The sequence below is a fragment of the Lissotriton vulgaris genome, unplaced genomic scaffold (genome assembly GCF_964263255.1).
Source record: "Lissotriton vulgaris unplaced genomic scaffold, aLisVul1.2 SCAFFOLD_2343, whole genome shotgun sequence".
Taxonomy (NCBI): domain Eukaryota; kingdom Metazoa; phylum Chordata; class Amphibia; order Caudata; family Salamandridae; genus Lissotriton; species Lissotriton vulgaris.
The window spans coordinates 375,797-393,225 of NW_028252330.1; the positions used below are offsets into that span (position 1 = coordinate 375,797).

General features: G+C 49.0%; 1 protein-coding gene across 1 annotated transcript in view; it reads right to left on the minus strand.

Annotated features, from left to right (window-relative positions):
* LOC147662588 (nipped-B-like protein) overlaps positions 1-17,219 on the minus strand; it is a 309,633-nt gene extending 292,414 nt beyond the window's left edge. Inside the window, exon 1 of the mRNA XM_086951061.1 lies at positions 17,197-17,219. Coding sequence (XP_086807187.1) covers positions 17,197-17,219 — 23 coding nt within the window. The remainder of the gene's footprint in view (positions 1-17,196) is intronic.
* Positions 17,220-17,429: the final 210 nt, after the last annotated feature.

Below are 17,429 nucleotides of genomic sequence, written 5' to 3' on the forward strand. Positions count from 1 at the left end.
CTTTCTGATTGTGAACTCCTGGAAGGTGCTCTGCCAACAGATATATGTTTTGTGGAATGGCCCATCTTCAAATGCTCTGTGCGAGTTGGGACAGTTGAAGAGAGTGTGTCCCTCCCCCCTGTTTTTGTATGTAATACATGGCTGTCATGTTGTCCATCCGGATTAAGACAGCTTTGTTCTGTACTTGTACTTGGAATGTTTTGAGTGCTAAAAAAATTGCTAGCAGTTCTACATGGTTGATATGGAACAATTTTTGTTGACTGTTGCATTGACCTTGAGTTGTATGATGTAGGAGATGAGCTCCCCATCCTGTGAGGGATGAGTCTGCTGTGAGCACTAGTTGTGGAACAGGCTCGAGGAACGGCCGCCCCTTTGTCAAGTTTTTGGTATTTTACCACTGCAGAGAGCGATGTGTGCGGCTGTCTACCAACACCAGGTCTGTTAGTTGCCCTTGAGCCTCGTTCCATTGCTGTGCTAGACATTCCTGTAACGGACGCATTTGCAGTCTTGCATATGGTACTATGAAGATGCAAGATGCCATCATGCCTATTAGTCTCATAAACACTCTGGCTTGCAGAGATTGTTGTTGTTGAAAGATTGTGACCAAGGCTTGAATGCTCGGTTTCCTTGCTTGACTGGGATACGCTAGAGCCGTAGACATATTTATTTTAGCCCCTAGATACTGATGTATGTGAGAGGGTTGGAGGTGCGACTTGGTGTAGTTGATTGCGAACCCTAAGTCGTGCAATGTTTGAATTGTCTGATGTGTGTGTTGGATACACTGATTGAATGACTTGGCTTTTATGAGCCAATCGCCTAGATAAGGTGTATTTATTGTCTCATGAGAGGTGCTGCTACTACTTCTAGCCACTTTGTGAATACTCGTGGAATACTCGTGGAGCCGTTGTCACTCCGAATCAAAGGAGTTTGAACTGATAATGTTGTTCTTCCAGTACAAACCTTAGATACTTTCTGTGAGCAGGATGTATAGGAATGTGGAAGTAGGGGTCCTTTAGGTTTAGTGTTGTAAGGAAATCGCCTTGTTGCAGCAGTGGGAGAACTTGTTGTAAAGTGATCATATGAAAATGATCTGAATGTATGTAATGATTGAGGGGCCTGAGGTCGAGAATTGGTCTTAGTGTCACGTCCTTCTTGGTAACTATTCGTTTTGCAGTGTGAATCTTTCTGGATTCACTATGCTGTGCATGGACTTTCTAGCGGTTTGTTATGTTTGTGGCGGCTGGGTGGAAGATAAGCGTTGGTTGTTGAATATATGTTGAAGCACCTTCTGTCCTACTTGTGCTTCCTTGTTCATTTAGTGAACGTGTGCACTGAAGCCCTTGTAGCTGCCATGCATATGTCATGAATGGGTGTGTTAGCCAGGAAGGCTATTGTTTCTCCCTTCTTACGGGTAGAGTGGGCTCGTACCCCCTCTGCTAGTTCTTTGCCTGCCTGTTTGTGGCAGAATTGTATAGTTTGTGCGATCCATCGTGCAACGGTTCCCTTCGTTACTGGCCTACCCAGGAAACTGTTGCGAAGGACACAAAGAACTGCTTTGTTTTCCTGTGCTCTTTAGTTCTTTCCTTGTAATGCATTACTGCGCTTCTAGCGTCCAGAGTGTGCAGTGCCCTCTCTGCGCTGGTGGATGGTTTCTGAAAGAAGCTTTGTATTTGTATTGTCTGGTTCATGTGAAACCTAGACACCAACTTTTGGCATAAAGTGTGGGTATGTTCTCATTTCCACCCTATCATTGTGTATTTGAATGTAGGGTTCTTGCAGTGTCAGCGCTGGCAGTTCGCTTACCTTGCGTAGCGAGGTGATTGCTACTAGAAAGGCGGTCTTCATTGTGAGCATTTGTAGTGATGGCTTATGAATGGGTTCGAAAGGTGACTTCCTAAGCTCTGTTAGGACTAAATTAAGGTGCCATGCCAGTGGAGGCATTCTTTTGGGTGGTGATATCCTTTTAGCCCCTTCCAGGAATCTTTTCACTACTTGTGATGTAAAGAAGCTCTTTCCCGTCTCTCCACTTGTGTAGGCTACTATCGCTGCTAGGTGTACTCTTAGCGAGGATGAACTTAGTTTTGCTTTCAGCTGGTGTGTCAGATATTTTAGCATCGTTGATTCCCTTGACATTTTCTTGTCCAGCTTTTTCTTGCTGCAAGAATTGTGTGAACCTCTTCCATTTTGCCACATAACACCTTCGTGTGGTAGGTCTCCTTGCCTCTTGTAGCACCCACAGAGTGCTCTCCGGTAGCCTTAGGTGTAAATGTAAATGTACATGTATTTATATAGCGCAAATCGCCCACATCGCAGGCATCTATGCGCTTGCTTAGGGAACCCGTCCTGGTATTCCCCTGTGAGATACCCCGGCAGGGTATCCACAAGGTGAAAGCCAGGCATCCCGCCGCGAGGGGCCGTTGTGGAGATTAAGCAAGCTATTGCCCAAAGTCACAGAGTGTGAACCCGTGAGTCGAGTAGGCACCGGAGCAAGAATTATCAAGTCCGTGGAATTATTGAGCCCAACCCCCGTCGGGGCGGGGAATTGAACCCTGGTCCAGGGCCGATCTCAGCTTCCGGGTCTGCCGCCTCTAACCCCTGAGCCACACTTCTCCACAGGTGTGCGAATTCTATGTCTTCAGGAGCCATGCAGCTAGGTTAAGGCTCTCTGGCTCTGGGTGTAATACTTTTCCATTTTGCATGGAGAGTAGTCTTTTCGTTTCCCAGACTTGTGGGGTGTTCCCTGTTCCATTTCCATTATTTGTGAGTACCAGGTCTGCCTTGCCCACTGTGGTGCCACAAGGATCAGTGTCATGTTGCTGGTTCTGCACTTGCTGAGTACCTTGTGTGTCAGTGGTATCAGGAGAAAAGCGTAGGCAAATGTTTTGGAGCAGCTTATCCATAGGGCATTACCCTGGGAATGTTCCTCTGGTCGCCTCAGTGCTCTCAGGTAACCTCAGGTGCGCAAACTCTGTCTTCAGGAGCCACGCTGCTAGGCAGAGGCTCTCTGGCTCTGGGTGTAGTACCTCCCAGTTTTGCATGGAGAGTAAGTCTTTTCTTATGCCGAATTTGTGAGGAGAGCCTTTCCATTATCTGTGAGTACCAGGTTTGCCTGGCACACTGTGGTGCTAATCGACAGTTTGAAACTGGGAACGTGGTGGAGGTGATATTGTGACTTACAAGGGATTCTACAAGCCACAGGGATTGGATGCAAAACTTGGCACCATTTAAAGAATTTAGCCTTGTTAATAAAAGAAGCTAAATACACGAAGGATTGACTACTAACAATATAGCAAGGTGGCTATCCCTGTTCTTTTACTTTGGACAGCAAATTCCGTGAACATACCTATTTTTCGTCAAAACCTACTACAGGCATAGATTCATCACTTTTTGCCCTGAAGAAGTCCTCTGGACGAAACGAGTTGGCTACGTTTTTTGTATGAAGAAAAGAATAAAGGAAATGTTTTAAGCTCTACTGAACGGATTCTTCAAATTTTAACTTGATTATTATTGTTTGCTGTGGGGAGTGGTGAACCATTGTGGTTTATTGTAAAATTTGGGGTTCTGCCCTTGGAAGTCTAGGGGTATGTGGCTTCAGGTTTCTGGTACCCAGACCTTTTGAACACCTAAGACCAATATTTTAGTTAAGTGCAGTCATCATTGCCTTGTACCCCTGTTGCTTTCTTTTTGTGTTTATTATGTGCATGCTACATGGGTTTTTATGACTATTGTGTTGTTCAATGCCTCGAATAAACACATTGATTTATTTTTTTGAAGTGGTCAGTGACCACACTCCTTTCTTCCCACTGGGAACAGGTGCATCAGAGACTTACAAATCAGCACCCTTCACATTTTGGCTGATTATTTTTCTTCCCTTTGTGTCCCGAAGGTGGTTTATTTTTTTATTATCATCTACTGTACAGGTAAGCAATGAGACCGAGATGGAGTGTGTGAGACTGTTTTTCCACTCCTTGTGTTTGCTTTGTGTTTTCACTTTTTGTAGTCACATTCAAAAGTAAGGAGAAAGAAGCTCTTCCAAGAGTTTTACAAAACAGCGAGAGTCAGAACTCCATCTTGATAACTAAATTCCAAGATGCTTTTCACCAAGAGGCTTGCAGTGACATCAAATGGAAAACGTGCACAAAACACAACCAGGATGTTAAAAACATCCCCATAATTTACATTTTGCCCATTTATAAATTTGTGTAGTATATGATCCTCACACCCCTAAATATATGCATTGTCACAGACTTAATTGGGTGGCAATGTATAACTTTATAAAGTTAAAAATCTTGCCTCCAGCCACTCACTAGCACCGCCCTCTGCGCAAATGCACCTCCTTTCACCCTAAAGCTGAGAACAAGGATTGTGTTGACAGTCTCTATGAGAGCACAGCTTCATTTGATCTCTTCTATGGTGACAGAGGGAGGAAAGCAGTTGGGAGTAGGCACAGTACAGAGGCAGGAGAGGGAGGGTGAGACCACCAATCACTATTCCACTGCCGCACTCTGGTTTCTAAAGACCAGGCGAAGTAACAGAACAAAGGGGAAGCAAGCACTTGTGTAAGTGACATTACAACTTGGGCTAACAGTGTTGGTTACCCACATTTGTGATGGCAGTGCAGTGAATAACCAGATTCTGTTAGTGGTAGAAGGTGTATGCAGAGTGTCTCCCTAGACCTCTCTCAGGTCTAGGGAGAAACAGGTGAGGCACTAGAAATGTTGGTCAAGAAAGAAAGTTACCTGTAACAATGGTTATCCAGGATTTGTACCTTTCATAGATTCACATGCTTGAATCATTCCTCGTTGTCAAGCTGAGACTCCCAATACTAGACAAGCATTTACAATGCAATGGTTTCGCCTTTGGAAAAGTTAGAGCTATTGGCATTGTAAATGACAAAATTTGTATTTATGTGTTGGTTTTGAAAACAGGTAAATAAATGGCATTGTCATTTACATTCCCATTAGCTTAATCTCTCGCAAATGTGAGACCTATTGTACCCTACGGACGAGCTCAGAAGACAGCAATTACTACCACACACACACACACCCCCAGAGCCCCACACACACACACACACAGCCACACACACACACACAGCCAGCCACACACACACACACAGCCAGACACACACACACAGACCCAGCCACACACACACACAGACCCAGAGCCACACACACACACACACACACAGACCCAGAGCCACACACACACACACACACACAGACCCAGAGCCACACACACCCACCCAAAGCCACACACACACACACACCCACCCAAAGCCACACACACACAGACCCAGAGCCACACACACACACAGACCCAGAGCCACACACACACACAGACCCAGAGCCACACACACACACAGACCCAGAGCCACACACACACACAGACCCAGAGCCACACACACCCACCCAAAGCCACACACACACACACACCCACCCAAAGCCACACACACACACACACAGACCCAGAGCCACACACACACACAGACCCAGAGCCACACACACACACAGACCCAGAGCCACACACACACACAGACCCAGAGCCACACACACACACAGACCCAGAGCCACACACACACACAGACCCAGAGCCACACACACACACACAGACCCAGAGCCACACACACACACACAGACCCAGAGCCACACACACACACAGACCCAGAGCCACACACACACACACACAGACCCAGAGCCACACACACACACACAGACCCAGAGCCACACACACACACACACAGACCCAGAGCCACACACACACACACACACACCCAGAGCCACACACACACACACACCCACCCAGAGCCACACACACACACACCCAGAGCCACACACACACACACACCCAGAGCCACACACACACACACACCCAGAGCCACACACACACACACACACACCCAGAGCCACACACACACACACACACACCCAGAGCCACACACACACACACACACACACACACACACACAGAGCCACACACACACACACACACACACACACACAGAGCCACACACACACACACACCCACACACACACACACACACACACCCAGAGCCACACACACACACACACACCCAGAGCCACACACACACACACACACACCCAGAGCCACACACACACACAGAGCCACACACACACACACACACCCAGAGCCACACACACACACACACCCAGAGCCACACACACACACACACACCCAGAGCCACACACACACCCAGAGCCACACACACCCAGAGCCACACACACACACACCCAGAGCCACACACACACACACACCCAGAGCCACACACACACACACCCAGAGCCACACACACACACACCCAGAGCCACACACACACACACCCAGAGCCACACACACACACACCCAGAGCCACACACACACACACCCAGAGCCACACACACACACCCAGAGCCACACACACACACACCCAGAGCCACACACACACACCCAGAGCCACACACACACACACCCAGAGCCACACACACACACACCCAGAGCCACACACACACACACACCCAGAGCCACACACACACACACACACAGAGCCACACACACACACACACCCAGAGCCACACACACACACACACACACCCAGAGCCACACACACACACACACACAGAGCCACACACACACACACACACACACACCCCCACACACCCAGAGCCACACACACATACACACCCCCACACACCCAGAGCCACACACACATACACACCCAGAGCCACACACACATACACACCCAGAGCCACACACACATACACACCCAGAGCCACACACACACACACACACACCCAGAGCCACACACACACACACACACACCCAGAGCCACACACACACACCCACACCCACACCCACACACACCCAGAGCCACACCCACACACACACACCCAGAGCCACACACACACACACCCAGAGCCACACACACACACCCAGAGCCACACACACACACACACCCAGAGCCACACACACACACACACACCCAGAGCCACACACACATACACACCCAGAGCCACACCCAGAGCCAGACACACACACACCCCCAGAGCCACACACACACACACACACACACACACCCAGAGCCACACACACACACCCAGAGCCACACACACACACCCTACTTACTCACCGGACTGAACTGCTGTGCACTCAGCGGAGCCAGCGCTGACGCGTCACACGCGTTCTCCCCCTCGCGCCCTCCCGCCACGAACGGAGGCCACGCCCCTTTTCAGGCCACGCCCACAAACACACTCGCGCATATAAAAGCGCCGTGTTGTGAACCACAAGCAAAGACTAGGGTCGACTCCTGAGGCGGAAGCCGGGAGAAAGACTATTTGCTTTTAAAACTTGTGTCACTGAATAACTTGCCTTTTTTAACATTGTTGTCACAGAATACTTGTGTTGCAAAAACTTACTCACCGGACTGAACTGCTGTGCACTCAGCGGAGCCAGCGCTGACGCGTCACACGCGTTCTCCCCCTCGCGCCCTCCCGCCACGAACGGAGGCCTTTTCAGGCCACGCCCCCTTCTCACAAAACTCCAGAGCAGTATAAACTATGTGTAACCCTCGGTCGCGCAGCGGGCGAGCGCAGCGGGCGCGACGAATGCGCACCGAAGGCGCGCCTAAGGCAAGCCCGTCTGCGCCCGTCCGCGACCGACCGGGACCAGGGGCCATACCCCCTACAGACTCCAGCCCATCCAGGGCGGATACCATTCGCTACAATCGCAGCGAATTACTAGCTCTGAACAAACCCACCACAACGACCAACTGCATTCAAACCGGCCCAGGCCTATCCTACGGACCTATCTCATGCCGCTCATGTCAATGGACTAGCCTGGGTCAACTCCCAACAGATCTTCACACAATCCCTATCAGCTTCCAGCAGGAACTAAAATGCCTATACTTCAACGCCAGATCCCTACCTAAGCATGCATTAGATATATGGGACATTTTAACCTCTAAGACTCCAGATTTGGTTTTTATCACCGAAACGTGGCTATCCGACGCCAGTGCTCCAGACCTAGCCAACGCCCTCCCCCCTGATTACAAAATAATCACACAAAATAGACAAAGCAAGAAAAAAGGAGGTGGAGTCGCTGTGATTTTCAGGGACCACCTAACATGTCTCACGGACACAATTAATGCATATCCCGAACATGAGCTACTATCATTTAAAATTCTCGCAGAGAATTTTGTCATACTAGCAGGCGCAGTTATCTACAATCCACCAGGACAACAAACCAGCGTCAGCGCCAAACTTCTGAACCAACTACTCCCTTTGTGCTTAAAACACAAAAACTACATGGTCATTGGGGACTTTAATGTCCATTACGAAATTACCAATGCCCCTGGATCGACACAGCTCAAGTACGACATGGAAATCCTGCAACTCAAGCAGCTGGTCGATGGCCCTACGCACATAGCAGGGCACACCCTGGATCTCCTTTTTACTAACATCGAGTCGACCATCTTCAAGGAAATCCTTCCCCCGTCATGGTCCGATCACTTTATGCTTTCATTCTCGTTTAAACTTTCCGGCAAACCCGTAAAGACCAGATCCACCCCCCTCACCTCCAATAAAGCCTGGAGACTAATTAACGACTCCAATTTCCAAAATCACTTTCGCGAAATAGATATCTCCTTACCTGACAATTCATCTATTTGTAACAACGTCATTCGACTAGAAACCGGAATCCGCCAAACGTTGGACAAAACAGCACCCTTGCGAGAAGTCAGGAAAAAAACATCCATCAACGAAAAATGGTACACCCCCACCCTCAAGAGCCTTAAAAGGGAATGTCAAAAAACAGAACACCAATGGAGACAAACCAAAGACTCTGAAACCAGAGCCAACTATACCACCAAAAGGAGACAATACATCCTTGCCATTCGAGAAGCAAAAAAAGCATTTTTCACGCAACGAATTCACGAAAACCACAACTCCGCAAAAGAGTTGTTCAAAATCGTGAAAGAGCTTAGCAATCCATCCAGCACTTCGCAAACCCTCACCCCCTCAACAGAAGCATGCGAACGGATTAGCACTTTCTTTTCCGAAAAAATTAATAAAATTTACTCTACCTTTACCCCCTCCCATCCCACCACCCCTTACGACAACTCTGATGTATATACACCGACATCAGACATAGACAACGTCCATCTAGACGTAGGCAACTCCCCACGTCTAACCAACTTCCAACCACTCTCCGAAGAGGAGGTGTTAGCAGTTCTTAAAGCAATCAAATCCGGCTCTCCTGCAGACCCCTGCCCGCACTTTGTGTTCTCAGAAATTGCACCGACACTCTGCCCCCTCATTACCAAACTTTTCAATCAGTCCCTCGCCTCCGCGTCCTTTCCAGACTCCTGGAAACACGCATCTGTAACCCCCCTCCTGAAGAAAGCCGGATCCGACATCCTCAACCCAGAGAACTACAGGCCGATCTCACAGCTCCCTTACCTCTCCAAGGCACTGGAGAAATGGTCAACTTACAACTGTCCAAATATTTGGAAGATAACTCTCTTCTGGACCCCACCCAAACCGGCTTCAGATCTAAAAACAGCACCGAGGCTACGCTGCTGGCAGTGTCGGACAGTGTCAGATGCATCACTGATCAAGGGGGATCTGTGGCTCTGATACTGCTAGACCTGTCGGCAGCGTTCGACACGGTGTCGCACGAATGCCTATTAAACATCCTCCAGAGCAAAGGAGTACAAGCCACAGCGTTACAATGGATCAAATCATTCCTGAGCAACCGCACCCAAGCAGTGCACATGGGCCAATTCCATTCAAAACCCCGTCCCATTGGCTGTGGAGTCCCACAAGGGGCCTCTCTAAGTCCCACTCTCTTTAATGTCTACGTTTCATCTCTGGCTGACATTGGAAGAAAGTGGGACATCGGCATATGTTCATATGCCGACGATACACAGCTGATGGTGACCATGGACGAAAGATCGGAAAGATCGGAAACAACCAAAAAAAAACCTACACAGCTGCCTCTCCGAAATGGCAGATTGGATGCGCAACCACGGCCTTAAACTTAATGCCGGAAAATCTGAAATATTACTGTTTGGAGGAGACAAACTATCATGGAATGATACGTGGTGGCCACCGTCACTGGGAACAGCCCCCACCCCGAAACAGTACGCCAGAAACCTTGGCATCATGATGGACGACGCACTGTCCATGAAAGACGACGTACGCATACTCTGGGGTAAAGGATTTGCAATTTTGAAACTCCTAGCCAAAATCTTCTCTTGGATCCCACTGGACTGTCGACGTACAATTACCCATGCCATCCTGGTCAGCCGCCTGGATTATGGCAATGCCCTATTCGAAGGGATGAACGAGCAACTGTTCTCCCGCTTACAGGTCCTTCAAAACCAGGCAGCCAAACTGGTATGCAACAAAGGCAAACGAGATTCGGCATCAGCATGCCTGAAAAAACTCCACTGGCTGCCAATGCGTCAGCGAGCCACCTTCAAACTACTTTGTCACGCGCACAAAGCCCTCCACAAAACAGGCCCTACAATCCTGCAAGGGAAAATCGAGTTTTATATTCCAAACAGGAACCTAAGATCCAATAACTCAGCCCTAGCAAAACCCAAGCGCATCTACAAAACGAGGACAGGCGGACGAGCCTTTTCACACCTGGCGGCCAAACGATGGAATGAATTATCTATGGATCTTAGACACACTACAAACCTCCTTCAATTCCGGCAAAAACTCAAAACCCACCTTTTCCCTAAATACTAACTCCCCCCGCATAATCTCAGCAGTCCCCTTTTCCTTTTTAGCGCCGTGATATCCCTTGGGATGAGTGTCGCGCTCTATAAATACCAGAAATAAATAAATAAGAGCCACACACACCCAGAGCCACACACACACCCAGAGCCACACACACACACACACACCCAGAGCCACACACACACACACACACCCAGAGCCACACACACACACACACCCAGAGCCACACACACACACACACACCCAGAGCCACACACACACACACACACCCAGAGCCACACACACACACACACACCCAGAGCCACACACACACACACACACCCAGAGCCACACACACACACCCAGAGCCACACACACACACACACACACACCCCCAGAGCCACACACACACACACACACCCAGAGCCACACACACACACACACCCAGAGCCACACACACACACACCCAGAGCCACACACACACACCCAGAGCCACACACACACACACCCAGAGCCACACACACACACACATCCAGAGCCACACACACACACATCCAGAGCCACACACACACACACATCCAGAGCCACACACACACACACCCAGAGCCACACACACACACACACCCAGAGCCACACACACACCCACACCCAGAGCCACACACACACCCACACCCAGAGCCACACACACCCACACCCAGAGCCACACACACCCACACCCAGAGCCACACACACCCACACCCAGAGCCACACACACCCACACCCAGAGCCACACACACCCACACCCAGAACCACACACACCCACACCCAGAACCACACACTCACCCTTCCAGAGCCACACACACACCCACCCAGAGCCACACACACCCACCCAGAGCCACACACACCCACCCAGAGCCACACACACCCACCCAGAGCCACACACACCCACCCAGAGCCACACACACCCACCCAGAGCCACACACACCCACCCAGAGCCACACACACCCACCCAGAGCCACACACACCCACCCAGCGCCACACACACCCACCCAGCGCCACACACACCCACCCAGAGCCACACACACCCACCCAGAGCCACACACACCCACCCAGAGCCACACACACCCACCCAGAGCCACACACACCCACCCAGAGCCACACACACCCACCCAGAGCCACACACACTCAGGGGGCAGTGAAGCAAGCACAGCCAGGGGCCAGGGAAGCAAGCACAGCCAGGGGGCAGGGAAGCAAGCACAGCCAGGGGGCAGGGAAGCAAGCACAGCCAGGGGGCAGGGAAGCAAGCACAGCCAGAGGGCAGAGAAGCAAGCACAGCCAGAGGGCAGAGAAGCAAGCACAGCCAGAGGGCAGAGAAGCAAGCACAGCCAGAGGGCAGGGAAGCAAGCACAGCCAGAGGGCAGGGAAGCAAGCACAGCCAGGGGGCAGGGAAGCAAGCACAGCCAGGGAAGCAAGCACAGTCAGGGGGCAGGGTAGCAAGCACAGCCAGGGGGCAGGGTAGCAAGCACAGCCAGGGGGCAGGGTAGCAAGCACAGCCAGGGGGCAGGGTAGCAAGCACAGCCAGGGGGCAGGGTAGCAAGCACAGCCAGGGGGCAGGGTAGCAAGCACAGCCAGGGGGCAGGGTAGCAAGCACAGCCAGGGGGCAGGGTAGCAAGCACAGCCAGGGGGCAGGGAAGCAAGCACAGCCAGGGGGCAGGGAAGCAAGCACAGCCATGTTTCCAGTGTTTGGCTATTCTGAACAAACCATTGGTGGATTCCCAAACGGCAACCATCCTCATCTATATTTCCAGCGGCCAATAAGGTGGGCGTTAAGTTAGCTCCCCTGCACCATGTGACTCCAGGCATCAACCCACCCAATCTCCTTGCTGGCCCTGGTACCTTGAAACACTTAGAGATGCTATGTCTGTGCTCTACAAATAGGAATTAATAAATTACGGTTGTTTTGTGTGCATACCTATAATCGACGAGTGATAGAATGGGGGCAGAGCTTAATGTATTTCCAACTGTCTGTGCCTAGGTTACCTCTGTGTCTCTGCCCTATACACCTGGTACCAACAAGCAGTGCCTATACCAACCGGCGGTGCTCCAGGCACGGTCAGCTGTCCCACTAGAGGAAACATTCTGAAACACATCCCCATTACAGATTATGGAAATAAAACTGAACAAAGAGTCTGGGGAAGTTGCAGAGAAGAGGACCGCCTCTTGTGAAACTGGGCACAGTCAGCTGTCCCACCATAGGAAACACTCTAAAAAAACATCACCACCACAGATTATGGAATCAAAACTGGTTAAAAAGTCAGGGGAAGTGGCAGAGGAGAGGAGCGTCCTCGTGTGAATCAGAGGAGCCTTCCTTCTAGATGTGCACTGCCCACGCTGAATCGCACCTTTGCAGGCGCTCTACACCTATTTAACAGTGACTGACTCTCCGAAGAAATCAATCAACAGACATGCAGAGCTCCACAAAAAGGCTCAAAACCAAAATATCATCTGCAAATAATTCTACAATCGAACTCACATAAGCATTAAAAGTTAGGCAGACGCGCGACTCATCGTGGCTGAAGCACTCCATGAAGACATGCTAAAACGCAAGCGGTGTAGTAAGTAAATGGATCCCTATTTAAAACTTCATCCTTCCCAATCTTCAACTCAGCCAGAGGCCTCCTATAGACCTGTGTGCCCTCCCATCTTTTTCAGGTAGCTTCATCAAGAGTCACTCACGATGAGGGACAAGAAACAGCAAAAACTTCTGCTACAGAGTAAAACTGTTCCAATGCGATGTAAAGGTTGTGCAGGCTCTAGGCAGTCCTTCTCAGAGGATTCTAAGTTAGGACAAGTAGAAAGCCGGGTCCAGCGAAATACCGAAGAAAGCAGTCCAGAGGAATACAAACTATCACAGGGAAAATGTATTGTCTGCCTCACCCACCCTGCCGCCAGGGACATGAAATCTATATGGTCGAGATTACCCTGGGCCGCAAACTGCAAATGAATCGCTGCCGTAATCGCGTGCAAAGCCAAACTCCGGGACAGTCAGCCGTAGCAGACACAAAAAACAACTGATTACCCAAAGGAGGGATACGCCACTCAGCTGCAGCTCGACTTGGTACGATCGCCCCCAAAAACAGCCGATCACCTCCCCGAGGACCCACACCACTGTACCTCAGCTCATGCCCCCCTCTGCTGCAACGTGCATTAATCCAAAAATTGCGGGACGGCCAGACATAGCTAAAGACAAACTCCCGATCGGTCCAGGGAGTGACATCCCTTCGCTGCAGTGCACACACCTGATCTGTGTGCCGATCGTACTAAACAGCTGATCACCATACTATACCTCAGCGTGTTCACTCCGGCATGCGGGAAGGCCAGCCGATCGTGCCATGCTCTTTATCGCAAGCCGATCACAGTCCTCTGCTGTCCGCTGATCAGGTTCAGCCAATCCTTGACGCAGAGCTCCCCCGCTGCTCCAGCTGCCTGCCCCTCTCTCGACACAACTGACCTCCGTCAACGAACGACGATGGCTGATCCGCACCGGGCATGAGGACGAGCGACAGCTAAAAACAAGATACACCTCGCTCACGTCAGAGAAGTGGCGGGGTCTGCAGCCAGCCCCGCCCTCCCTCGTAGCTGCAGCACCACCCGTCAGATTTGATTCACGATTCTCCCGTCTCGTCTACATTCCCGGAGCTGGGGGAGGGGGCAACTAGGAATGTAAAATGTCACTACGCTTCAGTAAAATCTACCTTCAAGAGCTGCAGACTTTGGAACGGGAACCAGGTTCAGTCTCCGCGCCAGCGGGGACACGTCAGTGGCTGGGAGGCCGCAGAGGGCGAGCCGCGGGCTGTGCCCCCAGGAACACCGGGCGAGCCAGGCACAGGAGTGCAGTCCGGACCAGTCCCAGGGACCGCCATCTTCGAAGGAATGACAAAACAAACCTTGGAGAGAGAGAAAAAAAAAAACATCCGCCCCCGCCGCATGACGTCGTAAAAGGGGCGGAGAGAGAAAAAGTCTGCGGAACGCCCACGAATCTGCTCAGGCAATTACGGACAGATCTCTTCCAATGGCTAGCCTCCATTTACGGAGCTAGCCAATGGAAGAGAGGCGGGAGAAAGCCCCATACTGCTAAACAAAAGATATCGCCTGCGCGAACACTGCTGCGCAGTGGACGCCAGGCGAAACCTGATAAACCAGCCATCATTCAGCCACCTCACTCAGTTCTTCACAGATCTGGGTAAAATGGTGGTACTGAGGTGAAGGAGGACCAACTACGAGAAGGAGGAGAATCAGTTGAATCCAGTTAAGGCAATACCATAGTCCCATTCTTAAAAGAAAGCACAAAAAGTACACCCCTCACTTCCACAAAAATGTATCGGTGCAAAAGTACACATTTTCTCACGAGAAAATCTGCAGTGCAAGGGCAAATTCACTTATTAAAACGATTTTTTGAGGAGTAAAATATTTTCTCCAAAGACGCCCATCGCCCATATAGTCACGCCCCCCTTTTTATGGGAAGGCAGGGTCTTCCCATACGAGAAAATGTTTTAGTCCTGCCCTTGTCAAGAGTAAATTTTAGCTTTTCCAAGGATTCACTGTGCTGAAAAGGATTTGGATAATACCCTTTAAGATGTAAGCTTGGGTGGGCACAAACAAGAACGCAAGCACAGGAACTACAACTACATTTCTACTCCAAGCCCTTCAGAACAGATTTCCTCAAATGAAAATCTTGATGCAAATATATAGTTTTAGGAGTACAAAACCAACCTTTGCAGGTGTATGCGAAACTGATATGCAGAATCTTTTTGGAAATTGGGCCCATAACATTTCAAGAGCTCATCTAGTTGAAAAATGTAAACCAGTCACTGATGGACCGGTTGACATATCTCACAAAAACAACAAAGGGAGCAGAGGCACAGTGAGATCAATTGATCATCTAACCTCAGTGTGCAATTAAGCAGGACTGACTAGGTGGTCTAATTTACCACAAATTCTGTTCTCATTTGTTTAGTAACCTGAGCACTGCATTAAAGATACAATGTCTTTCTTACATTGGCATTTTGAAAAATTAAATGCTTAAATATACATTTTCTAGAGCAATTAACAAGATACTTCTAAGGACAGTAATGTAATAGTGCAATGGTACAACTGGAACAATTTTAAATATAAATTGTTGCACTTTTCGGACCTCTGAAGAAAGCAAAAAGGTGATGTGTTGAATGCTTGATTTAATCTCAACCACTAGTAATTACTCGAATTGCGTTGCAGTGATCTGAGAGTTTCAGAATTAATAAAAGTGTTGGTATATTCAAAGGCCACCTGTGACCAAAAAGCTGGCCTAAACACAGCCAATTTATAAACTGTGCCTGTAAACAAGATCTAAAATTACTAGAACCCTGCTACGTTCAGAGTCCAGCATCATCCGAAATGTGGTCTAAACATTGCCTTGATAGAATCCAAATCTTCCCACAATAGGAGCACGGTCATAATCAGAGACAGTATTATCAGTGCTCCGATATGAGAACACTGCCATACTTCGTCACCTTACTGCATGACACCAAATGGGACAAGCAGACTTTTGAGGCGCCCCTAGCTTTCAGACAGCAGGTAAACGTTTGAAGCAAACAAAAAAGTAAAGAGGTAATGGTGGCTATAATCCACCGCACCTGTCAACAGTTTCAAAGGTTATCAATTGTGGTGCTCAAACCCCTGCTGTCCTACTGCATACAGACCCCTTGCAAATCAACAAGTACATACAACAAAAGAGGAGCACCATAAAAACGTTTAAGGGCAAAATTCTATTGTAAATATCCAACTAGGTACTATTTTTTCAAAGTCTAAATATATGGTTCTTATATCATTCAGTTCATTGATTCAAGGAGACTGGCAAATGATATGCTCATCTTTATTCCTTCATCTTCCAACATAGTTAATCGAAGCACCCTACCATCAGAACCATTTAGAGTTTGGAAGGACGTGGACACTAAGATGTTGAGAACAGCGCTAGCCGATACTTGGCCAGCCATCTCTGAGGATTCCAATGTAGCCGTGCAGCAATTCTCAGAATGGTTAACTTTGGCAGTAGAAACATCTGTGCCACTAAAAACTATATCCAAAAACCGGAGGACGCCGTCAGCTCCTTGGTATTCGGAAGCTTTGAGAAAACAGAAACAGATCTGTAGGAGTGTTGAGAGGAAATGGCGTGAAAACTATGATAGTGAATCTAGAAAACTATATAAACAAACATTGGCATTATACAAGAAAATGATCTTGGAGGCCAAAAAAACCTTTTATGAGGAACAAATTAATGGCGCTAAAAATTCTAGCAGACAACTGTATGAGGTAGTGAAGTCATTAACTGGAAATCAACCTGACCTGACCCCCCCCCCCCCTCGCAGAATTTTTGTGACGCCTTAGCAAATTTTTTCTATTCCAAAGTAAACGATATTTATGCCAAGTTTTCCACGATTAACTCACCTGGCAATTCGTTACCTACGATAATTGATAAACAAAGCACATGTTTACTCACCCAATTTAAAGAAGCTACAGAGGATCAAATAATAGATTTTATTAAATCAATTAAATCAGGCTCTGCTCTTGACTCTTGTCCGCCCAAGATCCTTCCTCCAGTGATGGACCTGATCGGTGCGTTGTAAAACAAATTTGTAACACCATGTTCACCTCAGGTGTTTTTCCAGATAGACTGAAGACTACACTATTAAAACCACT